The 18,585-nt window shown below is 37.2% G+C and overlaps 1 protein-coding gene across 3 annotated transcripts in view; it reads left to right on the top strand.

Annotated features, from left to right (window-relative positions):
• Nucleotides 1-12,705, top strand: part of abca4a (ATP binding cassette subfamily A member 4a) — a 31,970-nt gene extending 19,265 nt beyond the window's left edge. For 2 of the 3 annotated variants that reach the window (XM_088402442.1, XM_088402444.1), the window contains 30 exons: nucleotides 248-387; nucleotides 486-623; nucleotides 753-949; nucleotides 1,057-1,159; nucleotides 1,724-1,929; nucleotides 2,058-2,112; nucleotides 2,200-2,280; nucleotides 2,639-2,805; nucleotides 2,896-3,020; nucleotides 3,154-3,252; nucleotides 3,465-3,654; nucleotides 3,720-3,814; nucleotides 3,901-3,933; nucleotides 4,055-4,160; nucleotides 4,410-4,484; nucleotides 4,550-4,719; nucleotides 4,802-4,979; nucleotides 5,069-5,184; nucleotides 6,306-6,453; nucleotides 6,524-6,647; nucleotides 6,868-6,997; nucleotides 7,138-7,258; nucleotides 8,103-8,165; nucleotides 8,250-8,356; nucleotides 8,579-8,720; nucleotides 9,831-9,965; nucleotides 10,045-10,148; nucleotides 10,211-10,303; nucleotides 10,497-10,746; nucleotides 11,849-12,705. In XM_088402442.1, coding sequence (XP_088258568.1) covers nucleotides 248-387; nucleotides 486-623; nucleotides 753-949; nucleotides 1,057-1,159; nucleotides 1,724-1,929; nucleotides 2,058-2,112; nucleotides 2,200-2,280; nucleotides 2,639-2,805; nucleotides 2,896-3,020; nucleotides 3,154-3,252; nucleotides 3,465-3,654; nucleotides 3,720-3,814; nucleotides 3,901-3,933; nucleotides 4,055-4,160; nucleotides 4,410-4,484; nucleotides 4,550-4,719; nucleotides 4,802-4,979; nucleotides 5,069-5,184; nucleotides 6,306-6,453; nucleotides 6,524-6,647; nucleotides 6,868-6,997; nucleotides 7,138-7,258; nucleotides 8,103-8,165; nucleotides 8,250-8,356; nucleotides 8,579-8,720; nucleotides 9,831-9,965; nucleotides 10,045-10,148; nucleotides 10,211-10,303; nucleotides 10,497-10,746; nucleotides 11,849-11,968 — 3,811 coding nt within the window. In that variant the 3' untranslated portion in view covers nucleotides 11,969-12,705. The remainder of the gene's footprint in view (nucleotides 1-247; nucleotides 388-485; nucleotides 624-752; nucleotides 950-1,056; nucleotides 1,160-1,723; nucleotides 1,930-2,057; nucleotides 2,113-2,199; nucleotides 2,281-2,638; nucleotides 2,806-2,895; nucleotides 3,021-3,153; nucleotides 3,253-3,464; nucleotides 3,655-3,719; nucleotides 3,815-3,900; nucleotides 3,934-4,054; nucleotides 4,161-4,409; nucleotides 4,485-4,549; nucleotides 4,720-4,801; nucleotides 4,980-5,068; nucleotides 5,185-6,305; nucleotides 6,454-6,523; nucleotides 6,648-6,867; nucleotides 6,998-7,137; nucleotides 7,259-8,102; nucleotides 8,166-8,249; nucleotides 8,357-8,578; nucleotides 8,721-9,830; nucleotides 9,966-10,044; nucleotides 10,149-10,210; nucleotides 10,304-10,496; nucleotides 10,747-11,848) is intronic. The other variant, XM_088402443.1, reaches the window with a different exon arrangement.
• The last annotated feature ends 5,880 nt before the right edge of the window (nucleotides 12,706-18,585 follow it).

Raw genomic sequence — 18,585 nt, 5'->3', positions numbered from 1 at the left:
TTAGTAAGTAGTGTATGTATATATACATATATATATATACATATATATATATATATATATATATATATATATATATATATATATATATATATATATATAAACATCGGTGTATATATGTATCTAATTTATAGACTTTTAGAAACATATGTATATAAATAGCAGTCTACAAAGTAGAGTAAAAATACAGTATAGTGCGGCAAGATTTAATATAACAATGGCTCTCTGTCTACTTTCTGTGACTCTACAGTATGACCGTCGCTGAGCATATCCTGTTCCACTCACTCCTGAAAGGCCGTCCAATAGCGGAGGCCGAGGAGGAGGTGGAGAGTATGCTCCAAGATCTTGGACTTCCACACAAGAGAGATGAACTGATACAAAATCTTTCAGGTCGGCTCTGATTACTGTGACTTTGAACCATGGTAAAATGTATTTCCTTCTGGTGCAACAGACCAAATCTGCAATGCGTATGCGTGATGCAATTTCAGGAGGCATGCAGAGGAAACTGTCAGTTGCATTGGCATTTGTTGGTGGTGCAAAAGTGGTGATCCTGGATGAACCCACTTCAGGGGTGGATCCTTACTCCAGACGCTCCATATGGGATCTTCTACTAAAATACCGTGCAGGTAACGGTAGTCCCTGGTAGGCAAATGTAGTTTAAATGTTCTGATAGTGATCGTGATGTGAATTTCTTTTTGTTCATAATTACTTAAGCTCTCTTATCAACACTTTCCTTCACTCTGTCCCTTTTTCAGGTTGCACAGTCATCATGTCCACCCACCACATGGATGAGGCTGACCTGTTGAGTGACAGGGTGGCTATTATCTCTCAGGGGCGTCTATATTGCTGCGGCTCCCCAATTTTTCTCAAAAATTGCTTTGGCGCCGGTTTCTATCTCACGCTTGTGCGAAAAATGAAATATGGCACTCCAAATATGGGCGAACCTGGAGCTGTATGTATGCAAATTGGATTTGGAGAAAATTAAATAATGCATTTTGCTCTTTCAGAATTGTTTTCCATACAAAGCAATGCTATCTCTTCTTCCTCCTTGTCCTGCAGGATGGTGATGTCTGTTCAGAAAATTGCTCCTGTAAGTGCTCCAGGTGTTCGAAGTTTAAAGTAAACCAAGAGGAGAGTAAGGCTCCAGACAGACAAATGGATGGTAATGTTTGCATTAACCTCAGGCAGCAGTATGTCGCCAACTCGTTCAACCTGTTAATTCTCTTCACCTTCCACATGACTGTACAATGGAATCTATTCTCTGGCCAAAAGTGCTATGCATGGGATTGTGGTCAGATCCCCTATACAACTATGGTTATATGACTATGGTATATATATATATATATATATATATATATATATATATATATATATATATATATATATATATATATATATATATATATATATATATATTGATTACAAAAGTAATGTAATTACTGGTAATGCATCATACATTTTTAGCCCGAAAGTGGTGTTTGTTTTTCCCCCAATTCACCCCAAAAACAGCAGAGATGAATGCGGGAGCAGCAGCTGACAGGTTGAATATAGATAATACGTACACAAGATAGACATACGCCATCTTGAAGAACAATAGAATCGTTTGGTGCACTTTGTGTGAGACACCTAAAGAGCTGTCTACTTGCTTTATATAAATAAATAAAGCATAAATAAGGATTCTTAACTGTTAAGGATTGAAGGTTTAGCCTATGTTTTGCATCTGCAGGTAACATGGAACGCATCACGGCGCTGGTGCATCATCATGTGCCGCAGGCTCGTCTGATTGAGGCCATCGGCCAAGAGATGACCTACCTTCTACCAAGTCATGACTTCCAACCGAGGGCCTACGCCAGCCTCTTCAGGGAGCTGGAGGAAACCCTGGAGGACATCGGCCTCAGTAGCTTTGGTGTGTCTGACACATCGCTGGAAGAGGTAGACAGACAAGGCAGATTTCTCAGATCTCATTTCTACGCTACACACAGCAATTCTATGAAAGATCTTGTTTGTTTTTTTTAAATGGTATTATTTTACGCATTAATGAGTAATTTGTTTTTTCGTAGATTTTCTTAAAAGTCACTGCTGATGGATATGCAAGCAACAAGAAATACATTCAAGGTAAGAAAAGTCAATTTCATCTGTGTTTTTTTTCACTGTTGTCAGCCTGGTTTTTAAATCTCGTTCTTTTACAACCCGCTGTCTCAGACAAGAAAACATTACAGGAGATTTCTCGAGCTAGCCTCTGTGGATTCAACAGAGTGGCTATTTCTATGGAGCCACCTGAAGGTGATAGTAGTAGCATTTGCCTTACAGCTCTGAACAGATGCCACTGCTTTGGGGGATAAAAGCAAACTGCGCAAATGGCTTCATACAAGGGCAGATGTCAGTCATGCTGCGCTTACGCATAAGCTGAAAATGTCATCAACATTGAAGACATACTGTACCAATATATTGCATGTTTATTTTAAAAATCTTACCTTAGGCTTTCATGCTTCTACCAGGGCGGCGCTAGTCAATGGTAGTATTAGCATTTAGCTTGACCAGATTGAGGAGAAGTCCCCCAAACTCTGCTGCTTGCAGACTGTAATCCATCACAAATGCAAGATGTGGATATATGTTGCTAAATATTAGCGCTGTGTTACAGACACAAATGAGCCTTTGGAAACCTGTCCGTTTGATGGCAAGGATGGTAACGCAGGCCGGGGTTCATATCAGGTCAAAGGTGTGTGTCTGGCAGTCAAACAATTCATTGCATTGCTGATCAAGAGATTACACCACACTACGCGTTCCTGCAAAGACTTTTTTGCTCAGGTAACCAGATTTACACGAAATGACACTACTACATGTTTTGTCCATTATTTGCCAGTATTTTGACAGTGTTGTGATCCCTCTTTTTGGTAGATTGTTTTACCTGCCAGTTTTGTTTTTCTGGCTCTGACCTTCACGTTGATCGTTCCACCATTTGGGGAGTATCCAAGTATGACATTAAGTCCTTGGATGTATGGCCGACAGTACACTTTCTTCAGGTGAGAGAGATGCTAACGCCATTGTGAAGTCACAAACATGGGAGCAGTTAATTTTAAAACACAGTAAAACAACATTTGTTTTGAATTTCAACTCAAAATTTCTAATGGTAATTTATTGTTGTCGCTTTCTTAGTAATGAACGTCCTGCGGATGCCCAGATGAGACATTTTGGTGAAGTGTTGCTAAACAGGCCGGGCTTTGGGACACGCTGCATGGCGGATGAACCACTGGAGTGAGTAAATGTCACACTTTTATAGTAGACGCATGATATTTAAAGACCTTTGGAGAACCATTGTGACATAATACCCTTCCCCCGGCCTGCCTCAGCGGTGACACAACAACAAAACCTTAATTAATTCCGTCTATAAATTCCACTTGATCTTATAAACGTCACACTCTTTACGGTTTTGTTTAACCGCGTGGGTCAATTTGTCTCCCCGGTAGAGATTTCCCATGTAACAACATCACCACAGAGTGGGAGATGCTCCTGGTTAACCCCTCTGTGATCGAAATGTTGGCTGACCCAGAGTGGAACTCCGTCAGACCGTCTCCAGACTGTCAGTGCAGCACAGACAGGAAGCTCACCATGCTGCCCACGTGCCCCGAAGGAGCCGGAGGTCTTCCACCCCCACAGGTATTCAACAAAGACAAGTCAAAATACTCAATCACTTGAAATGTCATTCTGCTTTTTTGCACCAGAGAATTCAGTCAACGGGAGATGTTCTTATGGATCTAACTGGTAAGAACATCTCAGATTACCTGGTGAAAACATACCCCAGTCTCATCCGAACAAGGTGTGTACTCCTTTGCATCTAATAAAAACTTCATCACAGCTTTGCAAAATCCTGAACCCAGATATACAAATCTGCTTTTTTTCCAGTTTAAAGAGCAAATATTGGGTGAATGAACAAAGGTAATGTACTTTATATACATAGTTCTGTTTCCATTGAGTGCTTTAGTGGATTTTGCCCTCTCCTGGTGAAAAGTGGTCAGTGCTTTTTGGAAACGCAAAAATTTCTGTCTGTGGGTTCCAGGTATGGAGGGATATCAGTCGGAGGTCAGCTTCCTGTTTTAGAACTCCAACCAAAGTTAATCCAGGATACAGCAGCGCAACTGGGTCAAATGTTCAACGTTACTGGGGTAATGTCCTTAAGATAGTGTACAGTGTACCTACCTACCTACCTACCTACCTACCTAACTAACTAACTAACTAACTAACTAACTAACTAACTAACTAACTAACTAACTTTAAGGGGCAGAAAGGTTCACTAAGACCATGGTTATATATATTTGGTTTGTTGTCATGGTTTTCAATTCGGTATAAATATGTACCGTATTGGGGTATTACGGTTGCATTTGTCATTGTTATATTTTATTAATATTTTGCAGGGAGACCACTGTAAACAAACATTGAGAGAAATTGGCACATTCCTCAGGTACATGGAGACGCAGAACAATGTTAAGGTAAGTAATCGTGATTTTCTAAAGCGTTTGTTGTGTGTGTACGGTAACAGTCAGTCTTTGTACAGGTATGGTACAACAACAAGGGCTGGCATGCTATGGTGTCTTTCATGAACGTGGCCAACAACGCCATCCTACGTGCAAACCTGCCGAGAGGAACTCACCTGGATCAATACGGAATCACGGCCATCAACCACCCACTGAACCTCACCAAGGAGCAACTTTCTGAAATCACTGTGTGAGTGGGTACTAACTGGTTACCCAGTATCCAAGGGTGTATTAGTTTTGACATTTTTCTGGGTTTTCTTTCTATCCCCTAGCTTGAACACGTCGGTGGATGCCGTGGTAGCCATTTGTGTCATCTTCGCTATGTCTTTTGTCCCAGCTAGCTTTGTCCTCTATCTCATCCAGGAAAGGGTCACCCAGGCCAAACATTTACAGTTTGTCAGTGGTGTCAGCCCGCTAATCTACTGGATGGCCAATTTCCTCTGGGACATGGTACCTCTTATAACCGAATAATGTATAAACATGGTTATTCTTGATGTTTGAAATGAAACCATTAATATAACTATATTTTGCATTTACAGGTAAACTACTCTATCAGTGCACTGATGGTGGTGCAGATTTTCATCTTTTTTGATAAAAAGTGCTACACCTCAACAACCAATCTGCAGCCACTCATTGCACTACTTATGCTTTATGGGTAGGTGTACAAAATATTCATTTAACATAACTCATTCTAACAATACATTTGAGCTGGTATATGCTAGCTGTCATAATGCTTAGTTTTAAGATGTAAATGAAATTTGAAGAGGCCGTATATTAGGAACACTCCTGAGCTGTATTGCAATTCAACACCAGTGTTAAAAATGTACAAATATGTACATTACATTGTGCTCGTTCATACAGCGTACAAACCTAACCACGTTCATACTAGGTGGCAGACATGCCGCTTTTCTTACATTTGAAATACCCCTTGAGCAGGGGTGCGCAAACCTTTTCCTTCCAGCCTAACCCTAACACTTATTACAAAGAGTTGTTAGTTAGCAGGATTGTACACAAAAAATGTTCCTGAAACTTTTGGATTACACATCACCCTGGGATGATATTACTATTGCAAAGAAACAAATGTAACACATGGGTATAAATGAAGTACTGCCTTTGTTACTTTGTGCGTAACAATCATAAAACAGAGTTATTGACACTTTTGGATAAATACTACAGATAACCCTGGGTCATACTGACCCTGAGATATTATTGCTGTTCTTGAGAAATGAACATAAATTACTTAATAAAACAAAGAATTGGATTTGGATTTTAAACATTCCAGACACGTTCGGGTGAATAAATTCACCTCGGGTCAAAGTGACCCAGGGACATTATCACTGTTCCTTGCAATCAAGCACAACCAGTTATGGTAAAAACAAATCACAAACGCAATTATAGATCATCTACAGTATAAAAAGTAGTTATTTAAAAAGAAAACTGCAATGTTTATGGTTAAAAGTGATGAGACTAAGTAGGATTTTTTCACACTTCTATTGCAGTCCACCATCAAACGTTTTCATTAATTACTTTTATTACTTTATTACTTTTCAAATAGTATTGTGGGCCACGCAGGCCGCAAAAATGTGGGTGGCAGTTTGGCATATGGCCCCCAAGCTGTAGTTTGCACATCCCTGCCAGCGTGTGTAGCTCATCAACACAACAGACATTAAATAAAGTTTCTGAGTCAGAATTGATCATTGTTGCTTAAAAATGTGTGTGTAATTGACTTTGAATTCAAATTTACTGAATCAACTCCCCCTATTTTGTTTCCCCCAGCTGGTCCGTCACCCCTATGATGTACCCAATGTCCTACATGTTCAGCGTCCCTAGCACAGCCTACGTGTCTCTGTCCTGTATCAACCTCTTTATAGGTATCAACAGCAGCGCTATCACCTTCATCCTGGACCTTTTTGAAGGCACCACGGTAAGGAGCCTCGTCGGGTAAAATCTGTCCTGAATGCTGTGTCACTTGAATGCGTTGGGCTGTTTTTAAGGCTTTGTACAAGTTCAACCAGCTTTTGAAGAGCGCGCTGCTGATCTTTCCTCATTACTGCCTGGGCAGAGGCCTCATTGACATGGCCATCAACCAGGCTGTGACTGATATCTTCACTCGTTTTGGTAATGCGGAACACACTTGCATGTATGATGGAATCAGTCGCTGTGAAACAAGCTCAATAGATCATCGCATTAAGCTTCCAGCAACTTCTATGAAAAAATTCAAATAAGGAACAACCCTGACAAGTTGGACATAACTTTTAAAGGGCAATTGATATAAAATGTTATTTTTCTTGTGTATTGCCAACAACTGGTATTTGATTGAAATTCAGTATGTTTTTAGGTGAGGATCACAGCCCAGACCCTTACGACTGGGATTTCATTGGAAAGAACCTCTTCTGCATGGCAATTGAGGGATTTGTCTATTTCACCTTCAACATTTTCTGTCAGTATCGCTTCTTCCTGGATCACTGGTATGATGACAAGACCTCAAACCATGGATTTCAGTTTTGTTTTGTTTTTTAAATCAAGAGTCATCTTATGGTCTTCAAGTTAAATGCAGATCTAGTTTTAATACACTAGATTTGACTGTGTTTTGTCTAAATTCTGTCAGGATACCAGACGGCCCACGGCCTTCTATTCTGGATGAAGACTTGGATGTAGCTGAGGAAAGAGAGAGAATCTACAAAAGTGGCAAAACCAGTGACATTTTACATGTGTGCAACCTTTCCAAGGTTAGATTCTTAAAACCTCATTTAATTGGCCAAAACGTATTTGTACGTGTTTTTTACGAATTCAGACATTCAATCTCAGGTTCTAGAGTCCCGTATTTTTCTGAGAATCAACACACACATGCCTGCATGTTTAGAAATAAAAGGAGCACCAAAATTTCTTTAACACAGATCGAACATACCTGCACATTTAGCAATTGGAGCAGAAGCAACATATTTTATTTTCAACAGAACACAGATTTAGTCAGATTGTTTGAATACTAAACAAACACAACAGTAAGATGTCTGATTGTAATTACACATGTTTACTCAAAGTAATAGATTACTACCGGTATTAAAGAGCAAAAAATCTTTACAGATATTCAGTTGCATTTGCATTTTTTTTCCAATTTTAAAAGTGTTTTGCTAACAGAGGGTCTGAAATGGACAGTACTGAATGAATTGAAATTCTAAGTACCTAAGGTAATCAACTACTTTAGGTACTAAAGTAATCAATCGCTTTGAATAATAAAGTCTTAAAGTAATGGATTACTACAGTTATACTGCAGGTCTCTTTTTTGTTTTTACTAGTTAAAGACATTGATTACTTTAGTATATAGTACCTGAAGTAAGTTGATTACCTGAAGTAATTCATTACTTTAATACTTACTTTCCGAATTGATTTATTGAACATTTGAAAAATATAAAAAGCTATTAAATATCTGGTATTGAATCTTTGGACTCTTAAAAAAATATAAAAATATGTCTTTGTGCTTGAGTTATATACAAAAATGCAATCAAAAATGGGACTTTATAAATGAAATAATCATTCCTAAAGATGTTTTTGTTCTTGTCTATGCCCCATTAGATATACACAGGGACTTATACTCCTGCAGTGGATCAGATCTGTATTGGTGTATCACCAGGAGAGGTTTGTTTTGTCAATCATACAAGTTGAATAAAGGAGACAATCAATGCAATCATTTCTTATATTTCATTCCTCTTGAATACTCAGTGTTTTGGTCTCCTGGGAGTAAATGGGGCCGGGAAGACCACCACATTTAAAATGTTAACTGGAGACATTGCTGTCACCACGGGAAACGCGTCAGTTGCTGGTCACAGGTTTGTTGTATGCACATTATAAAGAAGTATTCATTTAAATTGGTAATAATGGGCATTTTTTGTTCTCAGTTTCACTTCAAGTTGTAATGTGTATTTCAAATTATTAGTACCTTACAAAGTAGTACCCTGGATCATCTTGAGTAAAACATCAATATCAATATCATACATCAATGGTCTGATTTTAACATCTGATTTTTATTTTTGTCCTCCCTCTGCGGTCAGCATTTTGACCAACATTTTGGACGTCCACCAGAACATGGGATACTGCCCACAATTTGATGCCATTGATGAACTTCTAACAGGAAGAGAACATCTTCATCTCTATGCCCGCCTCCGTGGGGTACCAGAAACTGAAATTAGCAGGGTGAGAAGGGTTGCCAGATATAAAATCTCCATATAGCTGTGTATGGGTGTGCATCTGTATATAAGTTATTAAAAAAGCATATTAACCCCTGGAGAAATTTTTGACAGAACTTGGGCTTTTTGATGTATTTGATGTGTGATATCAAAGGAAAAGTAGACAAAAAACAAACAAACAAAAAAAAACACTAATAGGCTAAAATATTGCGTGGATCGTCAAAACATGACAACTTTCAATATGCCACTCTGCCTAAATGCTTACAAACGGTAGGTGGAGAGGTACGATCTTTATGTGTCAAATTTAGCCCATTTTGGGCTTATCACTTATTACTTCATTTTGGACGAATTGAAAACACGATATTCTACCATACATTTCCCCCGATTTTTGCATTAGCCATTGCATTTGCATTCAGACACTTCTTTGTTTTATATCTGCCCCCACATTTTAAAAATCTGATTCCCTTAATATAATTTCCGGTTATTCAGAAAATTATTGCAGTATTTTTTTGCTTCTCAAATTTTCATATTTTTCACGCTAAAAAACCTTAATTTCCAGTGAGATTAATCAAAACCAAGATTTCATTCCTCTTGGAAATTCAAAATATTCAATTCATTCAATTGCCTTTCAGCAATCAAAAAATTCACATCTAGAAAATCTTTCTTTGTAATTTTCCTATTTTTCTGGTCCAACATTTTCACAAATTCATATACTGTACGAGATTCACCACCATTATTTCTTTTTATTCATCGATTCACACAATTCCAATTCTACAATCTTAAAACAGTTTTACAGTTACTGATGCCAAATGGTAAAAAAAAAAAAAAATCAGTTTCTTGAGTGGTATCCCCTACAATTTGTACATTTCTTAATGGATTCGCACCATTCCAACTTTGACATATTCATCTCCTTCCAGGTCATTTCATTTCATTTTTCTTTTCTTTTCATGTTATTTTTCTCATCATTTTTGCTCCATATTATTCAACATCATTTCATATCATTCCGAATGATTCCACATTTTTTATTCAGGCTTCACACACAATCTCTTTCGGAATTGCATTCTCCAGTTACTCATATTGTCCTTGCATCTTGAATGATTGAAGTCTGATTGTGCAGATCGCTGAGTGGGCCATTCAAAAGCTGGGTCTGTCTGAGTATGCGGGCCAAAGTGCTGGAACTTACAGTGGAGGGAACCGCAGGAAACTCTCCACAGCCATTGCCATGATTGGCTGCCCTGCTTTAGTGTTGCTGGTGAGCCCCAAAAGAAGACGACCGCACTAGAATGAGTAGGTGTTTCTAAATGCGTGTATGTGTCTTTGTGTTCCACAAGGATGAGCCTACAACAGGGATGGACCCGCTCTCCAGACGCTTCCTTTGGAGCTCCATCGTAAGCGTGATCCGGGACAGACGAGCTGTTGTACTCACCTCGCACAGGTAAATCGTAATCATCAATTTTGGTGTGCGCAGAATTTTTCATGATAGTTGTCCCTTGGCAGCATGGAGGAATGTGAGGCGTTGTGCACACGTTTGGCCATCATGGTTAACGGATCTTTCAAATGTCTGGGAACCATTCAGCAGCTCAAATACAAGTGGGTCGTAAACATCATTACAATTATACTGACTTACATGCAGCTTAATAGTACCATAGAATACTATTTAAGACTTCTTCTGTTGGATTTCAATAGATTGTGCAAATGGTGCATGGATACAGAGAGACTTCCTTATGTCAGTGAGGAAATCAGTAAGCCATGTTTCAATAATTGGTCTCATGCTTAAATCCAGATTTGGCGATGGATATGTGGTGACCATGAAGATAAGGGCCTCCAAGGCAGGTGGCGCACCGGATCTGAATCCGGCCGAAGCCTTCATGGAGAGCACCTTCCCAGGCTGCATCCAGAGAGAAAAACACTATAACACCCTGCAGTATAAAATTGCTTCCTCCTCCCTGGCAAGGATCTTTCAGATGGTTCTTGCTAATAAAGAAAAGCTCAACATCGAGGACTACTCAGTTTCACAGACAACCCTGGATCAGGTAAAGTACTGTTGGAGAAAAAAAGAAAAATCTGCATCTATTATCCTATCAATTTTTCCTTTGAGTAATTGAAAGATCAACCCCTCTCCTAGAACCCACCTCCCAATTTTGCTATATTTGTTATCATTCATTAAATTAATAAATACTCATTGTTAATTATCCTCGACGCGCATGAATTATTAGACAGTAAAACAGACAGCAATTTGCCTATGCCAAACAATTGGCAATCACGCCTAGCATTAGTGCACTAGCGATTATATTTAAGGTCAGCGAACACAAACTAGCACACAGTTCACATATACATAACGTTTAAAGTACTTTATTCATGTAATAGTGGTTTTAAAATCAGTTGTGACATTTTTTTTTTTTTTTAGAAATGACACATTATATGTGATATCCTGTTTTTGGGAGACACGGTTCAGCAGAGCAGTGGTTAGCACATCCGTCTCACAGTTCAGGGACCCGAGTTCAAATCCACCTCACTTCCTGTGTGGGGTTTGCGTGTTCTCCCCAATCCTGCGTGGGTTCTCTCCAGGCACTTCGGCTTCCTCCCACATTCTAAAAACATGCATAGGAGGTTTATTGGACTCACTAAATTGTCCTTAGCTGTGATTGGGTGTGTGAGTGGTTGGTCATCGCTGTGTGTGAATTGACTGGCGACCAGTTTAGGGTCTCCCCTGCCTGGGATAGGCACCAGCAAGCTTCTGACCCTCGTTAGGATGAGCAGCTCTAGAAAATGGATGGATGGATGTTTTTGGGAGGATGCTATCAATGTGACTTGCCATTGCAACACTGTGTGAATTTAAACTAGAGGTGAATGTAGAAAATGGCGGCGCAGACTTCGAGCTTCGGGGTGGATATTTTTAGTCAACCTCTTTTTAAAGTTTTTCTGACCTGGTCGACTTTTTGCCCCAGCCCTATTATACAGTGTGTGTGTGCGTGTGTGAGTGTGCATGGGTATACTCACACACACACACACACACACACACACGCACACACACACACACACACACACACACACACACACGCACACACACACACACATGCACACACACACATAAGTGCGTATATAGTTTTTCAACATACTTATGTTTCCTTCTAGGTGTTTGTGAATTTTGCCAAGCAGCAGTCACGAGAGGATGACGCCATTGTCTTACATCCAAAAGCTGCGGGGGCACAGCAAGGCGGTCATGGCACTACAGTTAAGAGATTAAGGAAATGAACTTTCATGAATAACTTTGTGAAAACGCTAAGGTAATTTGTATGCTCAACAGGATATTTTCATCTTTAGAGGTTCCATTTAAACTGGTGTAGTTTACTTTCCACTGGAGGAATAATTATCATAGACTACGAGGCTTCAGTACACCAGTAAAATTGGAGACGAGTATAGAACCAGTTGTTCAAGGAGGCAAACCTTAAAATGCCTTGCATTTCTTTACATTTTCAGCTTTACTTGACTTTTTGGGTAGTTGCAATGAATCAGAGAGCGCAGCAATAACGTGCCTACAATTAGATGCGCTTTTGCTCACCTTGTAGGCCTTGCGAGCTAAAACAAAAGAAAAGCTCTCGATTCAGGATAATGACAATGAGTAATGTCATGTCAACGAGTGTAAGCTTTTTAAATGATGCATTTGTCCTTTGTGTATGATATCAACTTCAGATGCCAAGCCTGACTTTAATTTTATTTACTTTATTTTGCCTTTCTGGAATTTAGAGTATCAGAAAGTCTTAGCACTTTATTAATGCGGCAGTAAAGTATTTTTTACTAAGTGATTGTCCATATGCAGAAACGATTTGTTTCAATAATTTTGCTACTCTTCAGTGCTTCTAAACATTTTATGATCATATCAGCCTCTGATGATTTTTTTCTTTTTTTTGCGCTTTGGTAAGCACTCACTAAAAGAAAGACATTTATAAAATGTTTTGGAAAGACAAATAAAGATATTTTCTTCAAAACCATGTTTTCAAATATCTGTTTTATTTCATGTATATTAAATGGAGCAACACAACTAAGGAAGGGTCTGATCAGTGTCCATCTATCTAGCCAGCAGCTTGTGAGGAGAGGGAATCACAGTGTGACCAACATTTGATTTGAAATTCATGTCACTGGATGTTACTTTCCTCAAAAATGGTATCTGAATCAGAATACCTTTGTTTTGGAGAAAATGTGACATCTGGGATTACCTTTTTGGTCATGTTTGAGTTATTTTGATATCTAAAAAATGGAATTTGAGAGGAAAAAAAATAATTGGTTTACTATAGTGAGGACAATGTTTACCTGACCTGGTCGACTTTTTCCCCCCAGCCTTAGTATACACTGTGTGCGTAGAGGTGTGAACCCTAATTAAAGATTTTGACTAAATGATGAAAAGGTTCCTTACATAAGAAGTATGAAAGGTTCCTGTACAATGTTCGTGCTCTCTGAATGATGCCCAATCAAGTATGCTTTTCTCCTGGAATGAATTTATATGCGTGGTATAGAAAACAAATGGATGAAATACCCCACTGCAGATGGTAGAATTATCTCCAGACTTTATATAGCTATTAAATGTTATGTATTCCAGCTTGGAGCTGCTGATAATGATAACCCCATTTGGAAATGCATGAATACAAATGAAGGGCTATTTTCTTCTCTGTGGCAGCACCCCATAAACATCGATGATAGCACAGCCCCGCAGTGTCAATTCCCTCCAAACATGCTGTTAACACCAGTTTTAGTACGTGGCCACCTGAGACAATAAAAAAATATATATAAAAGGACAAAAAAGACTACACACATTTGGTTGGCTCAAGTTAATGACAATTGTGCCATTTCTATCCTTACAAACTGGATCTGCCACTGCACCCCCATGAGGACATTATAAACAAAAATATTAAGAGAAGCATCTTTCATGGTCATGAAATGCCACGTGACTAAACTTTCCAATAACTGGGGTTTTGAAAGCCAGTTTTAGGTTGTTCGGGTAAAATGTCTCCGTCGTTCTCCGTGTAGACTAATACTGCCCTCTGCTGGAAAAGAGTGTTGGTGTCGCTTAATTATATTGGTTAAACCTGCATCTATTAAGACTTGGTTCTAATTTAAAAGAGACAAATGATAGATTGAATTATTTTAAATCGGTTCCAAGGTGACATCATAGCAGCATGCTTTGTTAGTGTGAAAAAACGCTCACCAGTAGAGGTGTCCCATTACAACGTTTCACTTACAATAGTAATTGCAGTCTAGAGTACTCTTTGATACTAACATGATGTGATACAATACCAACAGGAATGATACATGCTTTTATTTATTCTTTTAGTATGAAATCTTGGAAACAAACTGGTCAAGTGACATACAGTTTTTTAAACGTGCAACAATATGTACCACACCAAGAAATATGGCCTATTAGAAAAAAAAAAGCGTGCTACATGAATCCAACGTCAAACATTAAAATGTTCTACAATAAATGAATAAAAAAATGCATTTTAAATTAGCATAATACATTATATTTCATATTTAAGCTTTAATATTTGACATCTTGAATGAAGACCATTATAATCCTACAGTCTTTAGATGTCTTTTATCAGACCATTCTGTGATATCAATACCACAACATCAGTATAATTTGTAGACTGATGTAACCCAGGAAATCAAATATATCATGCAAAGAAAATCAAAATTACAACAAATATTTTGATGAAATACACGTTGAGCTCACAAATTTAAGCATTCACTGATTATCTATCTATCTATCTATCTATCTATCTATCTATCTATCTATCTATCTATCTATCTATCTATCTATCTATCTATCTATCTATCTATCTATCTATCTATCTATCTATCTATCTATCTATCTATCTATCTATCTATCTATCTATCTATCTATCTATCTATCTATCTCTATCTAGTGTTTGGGTAAGGAAAATGGCTTACACTAAATAAGTAAAGTCACTATTGTAACCATGTCCTGTCTAAACCGCTCCTCCAGAATTCTGCCAATTGTGCAAAACATCGACTTCATGATTTAGCTAATTTTCAAAAAAAATTTTTTCAAAAGTTTTTTACCACAACAGATCAAACTAATTTGATCTATTGCCCAGCCCTATACTTTAATAAAACAAAAGTAACTAAATAAATGTAGCCCCGCACATGACAGCTAATATCAGATATTTTGGAAATAGGAATAGGAAATATAACAGGATTTTCTGGTTTGTTTTCCTATACTTTATGTGTGAGCAGGCCCTCTGATCCACTATTTGTTTAAACCATGAAAACGAATCCCACAGAGTAGCATTTGTGTAATTTTTATGGCTGTACTGCTAAATAATGAATACAGGCTTACATTGTTTAAATTGATTTGCGCACACTTGGAACAATCCATTATATGGAGATTTCAGTCGGGTTTTATTAGGTTCCCCTTCTTAGTGTAAACAACCAACACAAATAAAGTCAATCTGTAGCATAATGAATTACTATAAAAATCCCTACTGTTTAACAGCATCACTAATTAAATCCTCTAAAAGGACAATTAAGATAAACCATGTTTTTCTTTCAACGCACAAACTAGTATCAGAGGGACAATATTTAAAAGGGAAGAGAGAAATTTACTATGCTCACAAAAAAAGTGGGTGGGTTGACTTTGATCAAGTTTATTGATGAGAATGAGAAGTAATTTTGGTTGAACAAGATGTACCTTTATCTATTATATGACTTGCTCATAAAACTGCAAATTTAATAATGCTAAAAAACAAACAAAAAAAATGTTTACATGCCAGAAGTTGATTTTTTTTTGTACACTTTGTTTTATTATCTATCATCCATTTTCCTCAGTGCTTGTTGTCCTCATGTGGTTTTCTGCTTGCTGAAGCATAGCAGGTTAGACTTTAGGCAAGAACTATTTAAACTCACAAACACACCTGAGGACAATTCCAAAAGTTTTTGGGATGTGGGAGGAAGCTGGATTACCCAGAGAAAACCCACACAAGTTCAGCGGAGAACATGCAAATTCTATACTATTCAACAATTCTACCGTTATTGTTATGATTATTATTTTTTATTTTAATTTTTTCTTTTAGTTTTTTTCCCATATCTTTTGATTCATCTGAGGCACCCTACTAAGTCCTAGTGTCCTCAGTAGAGAACAACCTGGCCTTTCCAATAATGTCTCAATTATTTGGATACTTTACTGTCTTGCTGAGACAAAAAAAAAGACACAACAGTGGCCATACATGAATAAGCTGCGTCTCAGGAGGATTCATTTACTGTACAAAAAGCAATGGTGCCACGAGGACTTTATTTTTTTATGCTTTCACATGGCATTTTTAATCACAATATTACTTCATTTTCTATGTATATACAGTATTAGACTGTCACATTAAAGTGGACTTGACAAGTACTATTAAAGACACAACTCATAATAAATCATTAGAATTCTGTTTAATAGCTGAGTGATTGAGTGGGTTGTAAATGCAATAATTAAGTACAAAATTTGGATACATAGGATTTCAATTATAGGCTCACTGATAACAGAAATGTCCAACAAAATATTTCACAGTCTAAAGTATATGTTTAAGGCTAAATAAAATCCCCAAACCAGTGTGGATGAAGTGCTCTTGTGATTACTTCGTGAATTGAGCAAAATCGGGTGAAGAGGAAGCTGCAAGTCAAAAGGAGAAAATGGAAATGACCTTCAGGGCAACTGGCGCATGTTGTAAATGTCAGGGGAGGTGGAGGAGAAATAAAAGACAATTTTTCAGGAGCGAAAGCTTCTCTCTTCTGATGCTTGTAACCTCATGGAAAGGAAAGAATAAATGTCTTTGATGAAGAACATGTGAAATGTTGCACACAGCCTGGATGATAACCACAAAAAAGGACAATTTCAGAATTGAATGACTTTGAAAAAGGATGAAGGAAAAGGGAATAGTCATATTTATTAGAAAAAAGAACTCACGGGTAATTCTACAAAGAAGAGTTTAAAGTCAGCGGAATGAACAGCTGTCAAAGAAAGATGACAAGAAATCACCAAATTGAACTTCAGCATTTTTTTTAATTCTTTCTGTTCAGACGTTCAACGTCTTTCAAGTTCAGACAACTTTCAAGGCTGAAATTCATTTATTTTCAGTATTAGGTTATAACATATAAAGAAAAAATGACTGACTGCTGCAAGGAGGAACATTGAAAATACCAACTATATTGTTGCTTTACAATAAAGATTATTTTGCAAATATATAGTCCCCAACTGTTGAAAATCAGGCATTTATTAGTGAGGTGGCTAACTGGGCTTTAAATGTGACCACGAAAGAATATTTATGAACTAAATTCATTTTTTTTGTGTGTGGAGCATGAAGCATTTGCAGGGATATGCTTATAGAGGAAAGAAAAATTATGGAAATGTCTGGAATGTTTGGGATTGAACTTTATATGGAATGATATACTACAGTGTGGGATCATGTATTATGGAACTATGAAAAATCTAGATTTTTTTTCTTGTTTCATACTTTTACTCAGAAATTCTGGAGAAAAAAATGTATTATGAATGGTTGAACAATTTAATTTTGGAAAAATCAAATCTCAGAATAAAATGCAATAACGATGACGTCTATATGAGAATTGGTTTAAAATGGTAAAATTACAGCTAACAGCAAAATAAAAGTCTGAAATTTTTGCTTTTATTTTGAAATTTGGGGAAATCAAACGATCAATTTGGGGGGAAAATTTGGAAAAAAAAAAGCTGAAGAGTTTTAATAGTTTAAATTTGCTAGGATGTAAATATATTTTGATATGGAATGTTGTATTGTGAAAAGTGTGAATCTTTGAAACAAAAAATAAAATATCCCGCAAGGTGTTAATTGTTGGAATGTTTTGACAAGGGAAGGAAAATGCAGAAGGATTTAAAAAAGTGGAATAAGAAAATTTATGTTGTTAAAAAATTATAAATATTTGATGGAAAATATGTATCACAAAGTGAAGTGATTAACCTGAACATTTCAAATTCCGAATCAGAACATATTTTTAAATTCTCCATAATAAATGAATGGGGATTTTGGGAGTGAAAAATGTTGACTGGGAAAATTGTGAAAGTCAGGAACGAGAAAAATAATAGTTTGGTGGTCGTGGATTTTCTGAATATGTTGAAGTTGAAATAGTTTGAATCCATCAAGAAATGTTGAAGAAATTAAATGGCAAAATATGTTGTAATAAAAAAAAAAATACACCATATTTTTTTCCTCACAATTTGAACACTGCAGCTTTATCTGCGTTTTTTTTTTTTTTTTTTTACTAGCCACCAGGGTTAGCAAAGGGAATCAGAAGAAGGTGCTATCAAAGTTTTGATTTTGTGTTTGAACTGCTACTATACTTGCTACCAGGATGTAGCAATCAGACATGTTACTATTGTGTTGGTGGAATATTTTAACAATCTGAGTGGGTTAGTGTTATGTTGAGAATATGTCGGTGCTACTCTTATTTCTAGAAACAAAAACTTAAAAAACATCCTTGTGCTATCTTTCTGCGTAAATATCTGATGTTCCGAACTTCCATGTTATAGTCCTGTGTGGCCTATATGTGACATTTTCCCTTAACTTTTTGTTGGTGCAGCTTAATGTGAGGCCACTTGTAGTCCAAAAATACATTGTAATACTTTAAAAAAAAAAAAGTAAAGAAATAAATAAGAGCTAAAGAGAAATACTCACTTCAGTACAATTTGGTCTTAAAGGCAAAACCTTTCTCCCCCCGCAAGTTTGGACTCAAGCTGTGCTCTTTGTCTCCAGTCCCTTTTATTGATAAGGCTGACAATACCACGCACATTCACACAACAATAATTTAAGAACCATCCTGAGAGGCTTCTGTTCGAGGAAAAA

This window comes from Hippichthys cyanospilos, chromosome 19 (genome assembly GCF_059441005.1).
Source record: "Hippichthys cyanospilos isolate Australia breed blue-spotted pipefish chromosome 19, RoL_Hcya_1.0, whole genome shotgun sequence".
Taxonomy (NCBI): Eukaryota; Metazoa; Chordata; class Actinopteri; order Syngnathiformes; family Syngnathidae; genus Hippichthys; species Hippichthys cyanospilos.
The sequence above is the reverse complement of the archived record's forward strand: the minus strand, read 5'-3'. Positions and strand labels throughout refer to the sequence as shown.